General features: G+C 38.8%; 1 protein-coding gene across 1 annotated transcript in view; it reads left to right on the top strand.

Moving 5' to 3' along the window:
* The window catches only part of DOCK8 (dedicator of cytokinesis 8), a gene marked incomplete at both ends in the record, with an annotated part of 90,883 nt that overhangs the window by 19,745 nt on the left and 55,240 nt on the right, over positions 1-15,898 (top strand). Inside the window, 11 exons of the mRNA XM_084278292.1 lie at positions 3,984-4,159; positions 6,825-6,896; positions 10,369-10,492; positions 10,712-10,924; positions 11,449-11,534; positions 12,100-12,166; positions 12,409-12,558; positions 13,204-13,284; positions 14,087-14,246; positions 14,810-14,949; positions 15,170-15,263. Of these exons, the coding sequence (XP_084134418.1) occupies positions 3,984-4,159; positions 6,825-6,896; positions 10,369-10,492; positions 10,712-10,924; positions 11,449-11,534; positions 12,100-12,166; positions 12,409-12,558; positions 13,204-13,284; positions 14,087-14,246; positions 14,810-14,949; positions 15,170-15,263 (1,363 nt within the window). The remainder of the gene's footprint in view (positions 1-3,983; positions 4,160-6,824; positions 6,897-10,368; positions 10,493-10,711; positions 10,925-11,448; positions 11,535-12,099; positions 12,167-12,408; positions 12,559-13,203; positions 13,285-14,086; positions 14,247-14,809; positions 14,950-15,169; positions 15,264-15,898) is intronic.

Genomic DNA, 15,898 nt, shown 5'->3' with positions numbered 1-15,898 from the left:
TTATACCAAAGAATTAGAAGCAGGAAAAGTCTGTGTGCATGATTGTGATTGTGACAAAAAGTAAAATACGACATGGGAGCAGTTACTTCCTGTCTGACAGGGTCTCCCGCCACCACTGACTTCCGTAATCTGCAGGAACATTGCTAGTTGCAGTTGCAAGGCTTTAAGTCTCTTCTACTCACAGAAAGCTGCTTCTGCTCTTGAGTAACCTGGTAACATTTCATTTACTGAGTATTGCGCCGTAGCTGCCATTTTGTGACCTGTCACAACCTACATGCCTCTAATCCATCATTCTTAAAAAAGGTATGTTTGCAGTAATGATTTGTGGCATTTTTTTGTAGAATAATTGTTTTGCACTCTTGTATAGTGTGCAAACAGGAGAGTTGGCTTCTCAGCTGAAACGGTATCTTTGTTGCCTTTGATAATTTGCACCAGTTCTTAGGGAGGCCATTACCCTCCACCCGCATTTACCTTTTTCACCATCTTTTTTACACGTGTCTAATTTATGATAGTCAAAAGCACTTGTTTCTAGTGATTAAAATCTATTATTAACACTTCAACTGGAAAAAGGTTGGAAGACAAATGAAAAACAATGGATTTGACTTGACTGAAAAGTATGATTTCTGAATGGAAGTGCAATTCTTAATCAAAAATTAGATTGTATTAAACAAAATTATTTTGCATGTGAGTCATTACATCTTCAGCAATTAAAAATATGTTACATGCTTTTGTATACTTTAAGTCGTTTTTTACTTTAATCTTTTGTAAATTATCTGTTTAATAGATCTTTGTATCTACATAAATACAGCAGCATGTAAAGTTTTACCCACTGGCAGTGCAGTAAATGAACTTCAAGGATATTATGCTGACAAATAACAAATAATTAATAGCTATTTGAGCCCAACTGTTGATCCAGTTCAGCACTACACTTAGTACAAACTGGAGGTAGTGCTTACCCCAAGTATTTATTAACGGGACAGTATATTTCTTCAGCTGGCTGCCTTGTTATTTGATGGACTTACCATCAGGTTTAGTTTTTTCCATTGGATAAAAATACCAGTGAAAGAGAGAGAGATTTCTCAAAAGTCTTTTCAGAGAATTCAATTGATCCCTTAAATGTACAGGCAGAGGGGGTAAGCTTTATTTATGCAGGAACTTTATTTATGCAGACACCAATGCAGTTTGCCTATAAAAGGGGAAATTAGGATGGGGGGTGGAGGTTAGTTTTGTTCAGAGGTCTCTACTATATCATTTGCAGGAGTATTTACCACATTTATTTACTTGTCTTGTTTATCTGTTTATATTTGCTTAAAAGTTTGAATTGTTTTGCTTCTACAGGTTTTCAGCACATTTCTTTTAAATGTGCTTGACTTTCTGTACAATGTTTCTATTTTTGTTAACTTTCTCAATTTTACTTCCAGAACACTAAAAACGGGTCCAAAATTCATATTTATCCCTAATTGGCTTTAACTCATCTTTCTACCTACAGTGACTGACATGTTACACATGAGCCATTTTAGTTCAGAGCTACCCAGAGCTTTGCCGCACAAATAGGACTCAGTAATGATGGGTGAAGGCTTCATGATTTTGGTCTAGAGATTTTATTTGTGGAGAACATTGGAGTGTGAGGAGGATAGGTCCGGAACACGTGTTGAATGATACAGCAGCCACAGTAACTGAATATAAAGGCAGTGGTGCTATAAGGGTCGATGGGTGCCTTACTTCCACACACACCATCGACAGCACTATAGAGGTAGTTTATCTGATTTATGTTCTGACTATTTATGGTTGAAAGCTTCAGAAGGTGGTCTTGTGAAATGCTAATCAGTGCATTGCAATCCTTGCTCTTTACAAACAAAGATGCTTTCTGCAATAATGTGGAATTGTTGTGAACCTATGAAGGGGGAGAATGTGGCGTAGGAGAAAAGGAGGAAACAGAAGCCATTTCTAAACGCATTAGCTCTGTGTGGCAGGGTGTGTTACCAAAGCAAAACTGTGAATAAAAATACCCCAATTGTTTTATTAAGTATAGCCCAATTAAAGATCATCAAAAGTGAAGTAAATGTGTTAGCCTTATTCTTCTGAAAGTGACTGTTGAAAAACGGCAAAGCTTCAAGATTAAAGCGACTTTTTAAGAAGATGAATAGTCTCTTGAAATTGTTCTGTTGATACTTTCCCAGGCAACTCAGAACAAGAGTATTGTTGCAGCCATCTAAAGATACAGAATATATTTGCACCTGGGGTTAAATTCAGTGCTCATGAGCAAAAGATGTGTTGCATAGCTGGAACTGCTCTATAAAAGGAAAAAGCCAAAACCCCTTCATATCTGCAGACAACCAAAAGCAGATGGAGATTCTAATGGGTACAGCCTAGAAAAGCTGTGAGGATGAGTTAGATGAGTTAAAGATGCCTTTATCAGGCATGAGAACAAGCTGCCCAGGGAGGCAGTTGAGCCACCATGCCTGGATGTATTTAAAAGATGGGTAGATGAGGTGCTTAGGGATGTGGTTTAGTAGAGGACAGGTACAGTTGAACTCAATGATCTAAAAGATTTTTTTCCAACCTTGTGATTCTGTGATATCTACTTTTTTGCTAGATCTCTTCCTCCTAGTAAAAAAGTTATTCCAAAGCTATTATTCTAGTATTCTGACCATTTTTCAATGCTCATACTGTGCTGAGGTGTCATTGGCCTTTCTGCAACTCAATGTAAACTATAGGTTTTCTAAAGCTGAGTATTTTGGATCTATTTGTTACATGTGAAGAAAATTAACAATACGAGATGGTGGACTCTGTATGCAAATGGAGAGTTGTTTTATTTTTATAAACATACAGAACCTATTTTTGTTGGCTATATATCCAGTAAAATAATCCTCAGTTTTATCTACACACAGAAAAACATACACTTTTAACAGGCAAAGTAACATTTATGCGTAAATGGAACACTTCTAGGTACCATAGAAAACAAGATTTTTGCCTCTGTTTTTGAGACTACACAGATAAAAAGAGCCAGAGAGCTTCACAGTGTGTATGAGTCACAGAGCTTGTATTTGTTTAATTTCCTTCTGATCAGGTTCTCTGTGTAGGAACAGGTGATTAAATGGAATTGCATACAGCTGCTCTCTATCAGGGTGCAATGCCATGTGCTGTAGAAATGGTGGATATCTAAGTTTTGCAGTCATAACTTTAGTAATTCCATGTAACCTTTTGTGTAGTGACTGTATCAATCCTTGAAAACTCCAGTAGCATAAGAACTCAAATCAGATGCAAACCACTAAGATTCAGAGCTGGAAAATATATGAAATACGTCTTGCCTCCCAAGTTTTTTTGGAGTTGAAAGCACATAGCATTTCTAATAGTTTCAGGCGTAGCACCTCAAATGAGTGTTATCTTCACAACAGCGGTCATGGTGCTTATAGTTGGTCCTTCTCTCAGTGTAATTTCTGAGACTTACTGCCTTGGCCTTGGTATTGGTAGTGTCTTTCGTCACATTCACAGCTCCCTGCCAGATGGCACTGCCTGCCACTATTGTTTTGGTCTTGTCCTCTGTCATCCCTACTCACTGGTGCCTTTTTCATAACACTGATTAATACCCTGGATTGGGCAAGGGGGACGGGGTGCACTTCATGCAAATCCAGCAGAACACATCTGGGGGCATCCAGGATGTACCTCAGTCAGCCCTCCTTCTACCAGCAACGAGGATAGCTCTGCAGAGAAAACAGGTTCAAATTTGCATTAAGGTGTATTATCTTCCATTTCTTCTTTCCACTTTAGAACTTTTCTCTCTTTGTTCCTTTTCTTTTTTTCAGCTGAATGTTTCATTAGCAAGTTTTCCCTGCATTAAGTGCAGTGGCACTGTATCTAAGGTTAGAAATCTGTTTCCAGTGTTTAATAAATAATGGAACAATGACAACAATTGAATAAGCCTAAATTACACTATTAAAAACCTGTTTCTAAAATAAACACCACTTTACTCCTTCCATTAGCCTTCCTTTTATGATGCAGTAGATCCAGTAGATTTTGAAGGCTTCCTAATGACGCGGCTGAACAACTTGGACTCTGAACTAGCACAAGAACTTGGTGACTTTCCTGAAGATGACTTGGACATTGTCTTTACACCCAAAGAATGCAGGACTTTGCAACCCTCTATGCCAGAAGATGGGTAAGGAGACTTTCTCTCCCTTTGAAACACTGCAGGTTTAAAAACAGTTTTGAAGACGCTCTTTTTGCCCTCTATGTGTTACATGGCATTGATCAGATCACTGAGCATCTCTTTCTCAGTAACTAAGTGAGGGGGAATAGTTATACTTCACGAGGTTGGGGGTTGGGAGGAAGTGTTCATTTCTAGTATAGTAGTCACTTTTGGTTTTGAGCTGGCAGTAATGAAATAACTCCGCTATTTTCAACAGCTTTGAAATTAAAATAAGTAGCATACATTGATACTGGTGCATGGCCATCCTGGAAATACTTAAGCTGATTTGATAAACAGACAAACTATGGGCAACAGAATTTTTCAGAATGAGAAAAAAAGATGCATTGGAGAGTTTTCTGATGTGGTTTAGGAGAGTCCTGTGCCTTGTATACAAAATACTCTTCAAAGGAGTGTTTCACTGCAAATGGTATGTTGAAGAAGAACTACTGAATGAGAACTGCAACCAGATAAACATGAAACCAGCACCAGGTTAGCTCCAAACTGCTGTGTCTACAGAGGTGGCTAACAGCGCAACATGTTTCGGATGGGTGGCTGGCTTTTTCAGGAAATGAATGGCACAGTCTGTATTCTCTGCTGTGCTGAACCTGAACACTGAAGGGACAAACAGGCTTACTTAATGGTGTCTTGGCTCACAGGGTAGACCCGCATCCCACCCTGTTCCTGCAAAAGTTATTACAGCCAGCTCTAATTTATACTGGCCACCTGTATAAACTGGAGCCCTTATACAACAGCCGTGTTTCTTCAGTGTCTCCTGCCCAGTGTACCAAATCCAATGAGGCTAAGCAGGAACCCACAGTTTGTATAATTTCTGCCAGCTGTAGATTAGCTGAGAACCCCTCCCTCTAAGCAATGTCTTTCCCTGCAAGTTCTGTCTTGGCACAGAGCATCTCAGGAAGTTCAGGACAGCAAAGGCAGTAGAGCAAAGGTGTCATGCCAGGTCACCTGAGAACTCTTTGAGTCATACAGGTTGTAAGGTTTTTTGTAAAATTTTCACAAAAGATGATTCTCACTTGAAGTTATCCATAGAAAATGCTCCAATCTTTATCAGTTCTTGTTTTCATGTGGACTGGGGAGGAGAGAACAGATGTGGGAGACAGTGAATATTTTGATGCTTGAAGTTCCCGTTTATTTAAATTATGGACAAAAATAGTAAAAAATTATCCAACTTTGAAAAGAAACTTAAATTATAAGATGACCACTTCTCCCATATTTCCAAGGTTACTTCCCAGCATGCCAGCTGCTTGAAGCAGCTGTTATGTATTTGTTTTTCCAGTAGGAGCACGTGTAGAGTCACATTGTATAATCAGTTTTAGACCTGATTTGCACCACGGTGGTGTTAAGGGTTTTGCAAGGGGTCTGTGGCAAAGCTCAACACCAACAAATATGCTTTCAGCCAATTTTATTTATTGTTTTTACACAGCAACTTCCCGCTTAGCCTTTCATACCACCATTATCAGTATTATTGCATTCACAGAAAACCTTGGTGAAAGATTCCAAGGAGTGTTGTGGAAGATGAGAGCACAGAAGTGGCATGCACCAGAGACTCTACTGTAGGCTGTGGTGTCCTCCTGCACCAAGACCAAGAAACAGATACCATTTACCAAACTGGGTTAATGTGCAGTACTGCCTGCTTGCAAACATACATCCACCTGAAACACATGCAGAAAGTGACCATGTGCTGTGTCAGTCTGACTGTGGCAGGGGCACACAGTGGTCTGGTATCTGCCAAGGCTTGGTCCTGCATGAATCCAAACCACTTCTTGGTAATCAGGTGCAAATCTGTTAAGAGTTGTGGGTGGAAACTGCTAATAAGTATCATAACTTTCACCCATCCCTGCATCACATGTGTATCTTGCTCTTTTACTTACTTGGATCAGAGAACATAACAACCAATTTTTGGCACTGGTCACTGAAATTTTTTAGAATAGGGGCAGGGGAATTATGCTATAGCAGCATGACAGCAAATTCATGGACATCAAATTTAGTGCATACTATGCAAGTTATGGTCAGTATCCAGGCTATCAGGCAGTACTGACAGCCCCCTGCTTATCTGAAAATCATAAAGTTGTATTAGAGCTTATTCTTAGATCTTGAACTTTCATTATGCTATATGATTAAAAACGTGGCGTCCCTTTTTAGAATTTTCTCCATTTTTATAAGAAAGAGAATATATATTCCAAAATCAAACAAGAGACTACGCATTTGCAAGAGTCCAGGAGCTGAGGTATCTAGAAAAATATATCTGTAGGTTGACACTTGTTAGCAAGTTTTGGAAAAAATCAGAAAGATGGGTACCCAGTACAATTTCTTTTATTTTGCTGTATTTTATTGCAACTTAAGCCTTATATATATGAATTGCAGTGTGGCAAATTGTTACCTTTGTTAAATGTATGTTTGTTAATTTATGAACACAGTAACGAAAACCTGCACCAGGGAATTCACGGACTATGAAGAAATCCTTTCACCTTAAACAATGGTTTAACAGCAAAATAAATATACAGGAGAGGAACAAATAGAGAGGCCTTTATCTGAACAGCATGTTTAGATAAATCTCTTTGTCCTTAAGGTATGACCTAGGTACTAAAATATTTACCATGCATTGCTTTTTCCCCAGGGTTGAGCTGGACTTGCATGTCAGAGACTGTGTCCAGACGTATGTCCGGGAGTGGCTGATTGTGAATCGAAAGTAAGCTACATACAACTAAATAAACCAGAAAATACCTTAGATCTTGTTTGTCAGAGAGGAGATTCATACTGTTATAAGTAATCCTATGGAGTAATGACTTGCATCAGTGGTTGGAGATAAGAAATTACTTTCAGTAGTATATATAGCTGTACTGTTTTGTTTGAGCCAATGGGCTATAGCTAAATATTGTTGCATCTGTTTCTTATTTACCAGGCAGTCTAGGAATTAGTTGGGAAGAAATTCACATCAACTGTCTGTAATGATGATTTGTCTAACTCAGGACTACCAGTACTATTTGATCACACTAAAAGGAAAGATAATAGGGATAAAAATTACATGTATATGCTCTTCATTTTCCCCTCCATGCCCATAAAATTGAAGATGACCTGATTTCTCATGGTATCTGAAAACAAAATGGACTGCTCCTAGCAAAAACCTGAGGATTATGGGGGTTTTGCAGCAGTGATTGATTGTATTCATGGGATTATTAGTGTAAATTCCCCCTTTAACTGTTTTGCATTAGTAAGCAATTTCTGCATTTGGGGCCGTTGTAACTCAATGCACAGAATTGGAGCTGTAGTCCTTACAAGTGAATTATTTTATTTTAAGATTTGATTTGATTTTATAGGATTCTTTAATTTGGTTTGGTTTGGGTTAGTTTGGTTTTGGATTATTTTGTGTTGCGTTACATTGTGTTCTTTTGTGTTATTTTATTTTATGTTATTTTAGAATATAGTTTCGTTCCATTAAATGAGTACTCTCAGTCAGTGCTTTATGTCTGTCTATGTACTCTCAGGGATATTCTGTGCAAGTGGAGTTCGCCTACTTCCCCATCACCCCTTCTGTTGTTCAGAAATATGGTTTTGGAGCTCTGTTTTTCTGTGTGGCTTCCTGTTCATCCCCTCCTGCACTCACGCCCTGTTCTTGAGAAGGAGCAGCAGCAGCCTTTGGTAGAGTGCTGGCACATTTGCTGCCGTTTCGTTGTGCCCCTTTGCTGGGCCCTGTTTTTCTCATTGACGATGTGCATCGTCAATCAGTGCGTTACCGGTTGACTTCTGGAGGCTGTAAAGGAATGGAATTGTTTAATTGTGCAGCTTGTGCAAGGACAACACAGCTGCTGAAGGTTATTAAGAGACTTCCTCTGGGGTTGATGTTGAAATTGATTGAGTTCTCAGAACTGTTCCACTAAGTCACTAAAAATAAGCTAGTGGGCTTTGCAGGCTCTCCACCTCCACCACTCACAGCGCAGAAGTTAGGTTCTTCACCCAATGTTGTTCTTTAAAGATCCATTGTATAGGTTTGTCTTGTGCACACGAGAAGGGAGCAAGCAGTAAGATAGGTGAGGTGAAAAATAGAACATGGATGTTTTTACACTTACACAGGCTTGTAGAAATGTGAATGGAGCTGTAGAAATACATGTGCAGGGAGACGTTTGTCATGTGTTTTACTACTTAGTTCATTCAGGTAAGGGAAATTTGCATTCAAAATCTTTATTGAGCAGTTGATTCTGTGATAAACATGATGAAGGGCCCTGCCAGAGAGCTGAGCTTTGGTGTCTGTGGCTAACAGAGCAAGTTAATCAAAATTTCAAAGAGCAAGACTGTGTAAAAGATGTTGCAGTGTCACATAAACAAGTGATAGATGGTTATTGGGAGTCTCATGTTATGCTTGGATACTCTTCTCAAAATAGATGTGAGAGGAAGAAGAGACATTAAGGGAGAGATGAGAAAAAGCAGTTGCAGAAAGCTTTGCATTGTGTTGAGAAAGGCTGGAAAACCTGTAGTTGCCTACTTGGGAGACAAAGGTTTACAGGACAGGTTGCTGAACATACAGTCTGGTGAGCTATGGATGAGTGGAGTTCTTCCATTCATGGATGCAGAGGTTCAGAAGAGGAGAATGAAGAGTGTTCAGTGCGTGGCATAAGCAGAGGTGGTCCTTGTGTCCCAGATTTTGCCTGAGGCTGAATGGGAGGCTTGTTCCTGTGCCACTGGTTCTCCTTTTAGTTGTCCTTTGTTCTTTTTCCTTGTCCTATTTTCTTAATTCATTTCGTGGCCATTAAATTGACATGTACACTAAAACAGGATTTGCCTCTTGGTGAGTTTTAATTGCTACCATGCTTTTTAAAATAAAAAAACAATATAAATTTTCCAGGAATATGTGGCTTAACCAAGCAGGCAGCTTCCAGCATCCTCACTGATGGGTCAGTGTGAGAAGCTGAAAAGTCCTTGACAGTGTAAAAACTGCCAAGAAACAGCCGACATCAGTGTACTATCAACCTCATTCTCATCCTAAAACGAAACCACAGCACTATACCTACTACTAGGAAGAAAATTAACTTTATCCCAGCCAAAAGCAGGACAACATCTCTAGTGCAGGTTTGTCCATTAATCATGTTTGCCACCCAAGGTGGTGAAAAAAATAACAATAAAACTTCTTTTGGATGCTGAAATGGCTTAAACTTGTGCAGAATATCTGTCTTTTTATTCTGGATGGTTAAGACAGTTCCAAATCAAGGTCACATCGAAGGATAGCTGGGATTGTCTCTTTTATGACTTGAGTTTTCATTTGCAGTGAGCTGGTAAAGAAGTAAAATGCAGACAATTAAAACACATCAAAGCATATAATCTGTTACTCCCTAACTGTAATAAAAAGATGTCTTCCTGATCAATAATTGCTTATAATGAATTGCTTTATGAAAGTGCTCAGATGTTTAGATATTGCTTTGCAAGTGCTACAGAATGGAAAAAGAGAAAAACAGTGTAACTAAGAAGGCTGATTGCAAAAAGGTCATCAAAGCATTTAGCAAATTGCATGTTGAAGTGGAAAAAATTGAACTCTGAATGCATCTGATTTTTTTTTTTTTTTAGGGTGCCTGCTGGGTTTTTTTCATCTGCCAAAAAAATCTAACTTGAAATTAGAACCTTGCTGCAAAATTTTGGGATGTTGCCTACATAGGGGGTTACAGTGTCCCATAGCAGTAGCCCTCTTCAAAACCAGGCACTGGTTTTGAAAGGTGTAGTCTGTTCTATGTGGTTAACTTGGGATATCAGCTAGGTCCAGGATAAGAGTGGTAGGCTCCTTGAGGTATAACTGCAAGACCAAAGAGCCTGCTGAGAGATAAACAGTCGTGATTCATGTCCTTAAGATCATGAAGTAATTGCCATCTCTGATGTGTTGCTCAGAGCTCAATTTATACTTGGGTCAGGTTTGTTGCTGTCTCAGACTCACAGTCTATTCAAAGGTGATCTGAATTAATTTTCTTCTTTTACTAACCACTCTCAATATACATAACAGAGTTGCAATAGTATGATAAAACAATTAAAAGTAGTGAAATGTCACATTTTTGCATAAAAGCTATGGTGTACTGCTTTTTACCCAATATTTTTTTCCAGATGCTTAATTTTTTTTTTTTGTCTTTTCTATTTTATTTTGCCTTAACTGTTCTTCGTGCTGCCTTGACTCTCTGTGAAAGGAACCAAGGGAATTCAGATATTTATAGCCTGAAAAACAAGGGATCCCGAAAAGATTTCCACAAGACGCTTCAAAAGCAAACATTTGAGTCAGAAACACTGGATTCTGGTGATGCAAACTTTCAGGTACATTCTCTTCACTTGGGGAAGAGCAATCAGATATAGCAGCTTTCCTCAAGGGAAGCACCCTAGGATGTCTGGAATGGCATCAAGTGGAGGGTTGTGCTGGCCACTAGGCCTCATGGCAGAGATGGTGTTAAGGCCCTCTCTGCCAGACAAGCAAGAGATGTTTCGTGACCCTCCAGTGTCCAAGCCACAGCTCGCCATTGTGTTATTTTTCACCAGGCAGGGCCCCGACAGGTCCACCCTCTGCCTGAGGAGGCCTCGCGGACCACCCTCACCTCCTCTGACTTTGACCTGCGCAGCCTGCAGCCAGACCCACGCCTGGAAAACCTGCTGCGGCACATCAGCGCAGAGGAGTTTGAGAGGCAGAATGAGGAGGCACGGCGCACCAACAGGCATGCCGAGCTCCTCACCCTCTACCCCTCTGTGGATGAGGTGAGCTTGGAGGCTGACTGGCCCACAAACCTTCCCAGGCTGTCTCTCCTGGCTTGTTGAAGGCTAAAACTGCAACCAATGTCAAAAAACAGGGTTTGTGGCCTAGATACATGTCTCCTTTGGATAATAACATGGTGAACACATGTCACCGCAGGTTCCTGTCATCTATCTTAAACACGCGTTCAGGGCATTGTACTTGGATTCCTGGGATTGCCCGAGGATTTGCTACAGCTCCCTTAACCTCATGCTGTTGATATGGTTGTGTTAGGACATTACCCTTTTTCTGTAACACTTGTTTGGGGCCTAGAAGTGTATATATTCAGTGTAAATGCCAGAAATGGATCAGAAATGTAAATATTCAGAAATACAAATCAGTTTTCTTTCATCTCTGAAGGCATTAAATGCCTGATCAGGGGGAGAAGGTGTAGGAGTGGCCCACTTAACATCACATCAAGGTTTTATGTAAGTATGGAAATTTACCTATTTTTCAATTGATGATGACTAAAATAACTGTTCAACAATAGGAAGATGCAGTGGAGATACGGCCAGTGCCAGATCGCCCAAAGGAACATCTGGGCAACCGGATTTTGGTGAAGCTGCAGACCCTGAAGTAAGTACCTTCCACAGGCCTCACTCACCATTTTTCAGCTCACACCAGTGTACTGCTGCTGACCCTACTACATTGCCACAGGGGTCCTGTTCTGCAAGTGTCTGCATGCTTGCTTCTTCCTTCTTAGTGTAGCAGTAGTTTCCATCCATCATTATGGAAGTCTTTGACTTGTCAAGGGTAAAAGAAGTTGTGAATGAGCCCAGTTACGTATTTCCAACAAACTAGATCAGTCTCTGTGTGCATGCTACTGGACTCGATAAACAGAAAAAAGAATAATCAAGAAAGGTATAATCATTTTCACATGATATCTGAGACTACCTTTCTGACAAATTCAGAAAGTACATTGCATGCAGTTTACTTCCCTTCTTTTCCTCTTTAAATCATCTAACAAAATGTACTAATAAAAAAACCATCCAGACTTTGAGAGAGCTGAGGTCCGGTACTAAGTATTTTCTAATGTGCCAGTCAAAATATAGGCTTTTTTTCTTTTTTTCTTTTTTTTTTTTCCATTCAGTGCCCTAAGAGAGTGTCATTAATCAGTGTCCTGTGTGTCTTTCCTTAACAGGTTTGATATAGAGATCGAACCTTTGTTTGCATGCATAGCTCTCTATGATATAAAAGAAAGAAAAAAGGTAAGTTTGCATGCAGTATTTTTGTTCAATTGGCTTGAGTAATAATTTAGGAAAATTAGGAAAACTTATAAAAAGCATGTAACTTTTTCACATATGCAGTTTGGTCCAGGTCTTTTAATCCAGTCAAAGTCGCATGCTTGAAATTGTTTATTTTGTAATTCTAGTTACTACTTTGACTTATTTTAAAATAACATTTGATGCATTTTTCTTTGCAATACATTTTAATTCTTTTTCTTTTCAAGATCTCAGAAAATTTTCATTGTGACCTCAACCCTGATGCATTAAGAGGATTCTTGCGTTCTCATACACCCTCCATTGACTTGTCTACTCAGGCAAGATCAGCGATATTTTCTGTCACTTATCCCTCATCAGATATATACCTAGTAATAAAGGTATGTTACAGTGCTGCTTCAACATCATTCTTCCTGTTCCCAGCTGTGCCTGTTGTCTGAGTTTGTGGAGCTGACAAACATGAATTTCTTGTAGCTGACATGAATTCTGGTATTTTTTAATAGTTTATGTGAAGGTGTCCATTGGTATAGCTGACTTCCAGGCTAAGAGGTTATGTTGATATCTGGTGTTTTAGTTCCTCTTAGTACCTAGAATTTCCTATCTTTACCCAAGAGAACTTTAGAGTGAAATAAACTTGAATAAAGAAAATTGAAATAAAGCCATTTAAAAAAAAATAATAATTGCACTCTGTGGATATGTTTTGTCTTTAGTTTAGCGCATTTTGCATTTTTTTTCTTAATTTAATTCTGAAACTGAGTTAGCCAAAACCACTTACTTGGAATGTGCTAATTTTCCCAATTTCAGTAAAAATGAAGAGGTACCTGATTGACAGTATTGTCACATATGTATTTCATGTTTTCTAACAAACCAGGTAAAAATTTAGTATTGGCTACTCCATGAAGGCAGTTTTAAGAATCCTATATTGAGCAGTTAGGCAGGCTGTATTTTATTGGTAGAGAAGCAACATGTTACTATTTGGGTGATAGTTTTTCTTTTTGATTGTCATACTTCGCTTCTTTTTGTAGATAGAAAAAGTGCTTCAACAAGGGGAAATTGGAGACTGTGCAGAACCCTACATGGTTCTTAAAGAAAGTGAGGCTGGCAAGGTAAGTAAACTATAAAGATTTTTTACATTAAAAAATACATGCACAAGAGAAAAAACCAGAGAATTCACAGAGCCTTTGGAATAGGACAGAATCCCAAGAACACTGGGACGGAAGCCACTTGGTGCATCCATGGTGCAAGCAGTCTGGTGTCTGCAACTGATGGGAAGAAGTCATGAGAAGGCAAGGTGCACTTTCATTACTGACCCTTTTGAAAAGCATTGCTGACAAAGCCTTCTGTCACAAAGCTGACAGGGGTGAGCAGAGGAGATGATGTTGCAATGTGGAGTTAGCAGAAATATTTGCACTTCAGAGACATGTTATGGATTTGGACAGGCAGACAACCTTTTGAAATGTGTATGTATCCAGTTCAGTGCTATCATCCATAGGTAACATCAGTTCTCTTCAAGGAATTCGTAATAATTTATCTCCCTGGAGCAGACTGACAATGTTTGATGAACTTCCACACACCTCTCACCTTTCGACTATTGCTTTCAGTGAAATGTTGTTTCTCTATCTGCTAAGGAAGTAGAACCTGCTAAGGTTTTACGGTGATCGTTCATGCTGGGCTTGAGGGTCACTGCAAACAGATCTGCATTCTCCTTTTCTGTAATGAAAATTAACTCATTGAAAAGAAATGAGAAGTAGATGTATAAATCAAAAATAGCTATGATCCTTGCAGTGATGTAGCAAGAAAACACCACAGATAAGAATGTAAATTATTTAATGGACACTAAATATGTCATTTCCTTTTTTTCTCATCTGTAGTAGCATTAAAATAACCAATTGATTTTCTTTGTCTTAGACAAAAGAAAAGATTGAAAAACTGAAAACTCAAGCTGAAGCTTTTTGTCAGCGGCTGGGGAAATACAGAATGCCATTTGCCTGGATACCCATAAGCCTAACTACCTTCTTTAACATTTCAACACTTGAACGAGAAATACCTGAGGCCGAAGGTTTAAATGGTATTTGTTTAACTTTTCTAACTAAGGCAAAACAACTTTTAGGAATATGTATGGGAGACAATGTCCTCTGCCATCAAGAATGAAAAACAGGTTCAAAGTAATTTGTAAACATTTGCAACTTAATATGCTCACTGCTTCAGCTCTGCATATTTATTTTTATGTATGCTAAATATTTTTCCATGTTTTAGGTCAAATTTCCATTGAACACTGGCTTTGTAGAAGTAAAAGTCCCTTTTCTACATTGAGTTTGTTTGCAATATAGGACAATCAAAATACATCCCATCTTTGTTTCTAGAGCTTAGAGGACTACTGTTAACAAATATGCTTTAGAATCAGTGAACTAAAAATCTGAATTAGCCTGTGCTCTGTAGCAGAAATAACATCACGAGTGTCCTCGACTTCCACTACTTCAGACAGTCTGAAATAAAAGTAGTGGAACATTTTAGGTACTCTTGCTGTCCTCTGGTGTTCCTGGGAAGCTGTAGATTTATCTTGTATTCTGATAGACTTTGTACGGAAGCAAAACACAGCAAGTTGATGTTTCATTTAATTTCCCTTTTAAGGAAAAGGATCTGCCAGTGACAAAAGGTCAACATTACTACAGGCAAGAAGACTTTCTGAGAGAAGTCTCAACTCGGAGGACAACTATCCAGTATCAAACTTCAAAACAATTTCTCTGACTCTCAACACCTTCTTTAAACAGGTATTGGATACTATTTATTTCTGATACCCTAACACATTTTTCATCTACATCATGTGAACTGTGTTGTGATGTTTGTGTGAGAACAGAGGGTAACTGTGCCCAAGTAGTGAGTAACCCGCTTGACTTTGCCTGGCTCTAGGACATGGTTCACTCAGAAGCTTTTCTCAGTGCCAGCGGAGTATTTTTGTAAAGTTATTGATCTTTGTCTTTCTCCGGTTAGGAAGGAGACAGGCTCAGTGATGAAGATCTATTCAAATTTTTAGCTGATTTCAAGAGATCATCTTCCTTGCAAAGAAGGATTAAGACTTTACCAGGTATATAATTTTAGATAGAAAAGAATGTATGTACTTTTCCATAGCAAATTGTTATGTAAATTCCAATCCCAAAATATAATTAACTTTGGGTTTAAGTCTGTAATATGTACTGTTGTGGAAGTTCCTGGGTTTCCAGTGTCTACCTGGACAGGGGTGCTTTTGAGGGGTTTTTTTTTCTGTTTAAGTGTAGAGATTTATATTTAGCTTGATATTCTAGAATTATTTGCTTTCCTCTCTATTTTAAAGTGTATCTACTGTATGCCTTCTGTTATTATTCAAAATGTTCGAAGACAGTGCTTTAGAGCAAATTTCTCAGATCCTTGCTCTTTCCCTGCAATGTTTTTAAATGGACCGTATTTTACAGAGGGAGATTAAAATGTGTACACATTTCTTATTTGGCTCTTTGGGTCGCTGTTAGTTAATACAGTAAGAGAAGCAGAGATTGTGTTTGGCTACTGTCAAAAAAACCTGCTCACTTCTTTTGTCGTTTTGTGTAAATTAGAGTTCAAGCTCCTCTCAAGCTTGTAGAGGAACCTTAAAAAACATTAACTGAGTGGGAAGCTGTTTTGCCTTTTTAGCTTAGTGACAGAAATGACAAGTATGAGTTCCCCAAGTGGTTGCCACTTAGCACAACA

Source organism: Gallinula chloropus (genome assembly GCF_964237585.1).
Source record: "Gallinula chloropus genome assembly, chromosome: Z".
Taxonomy (NCBI): domain Eukaryota; kingdom Metazoa; phylum Chordata; class Aves; order Gruiformes; family Rallidae; genus Gallinula; species Gallinula chloropus.
The sequence above is the reverse complement of the archived record's forward strand: the minus strand, read 5'-3'. Positions and strand labels throughout refer to the sequence as shown.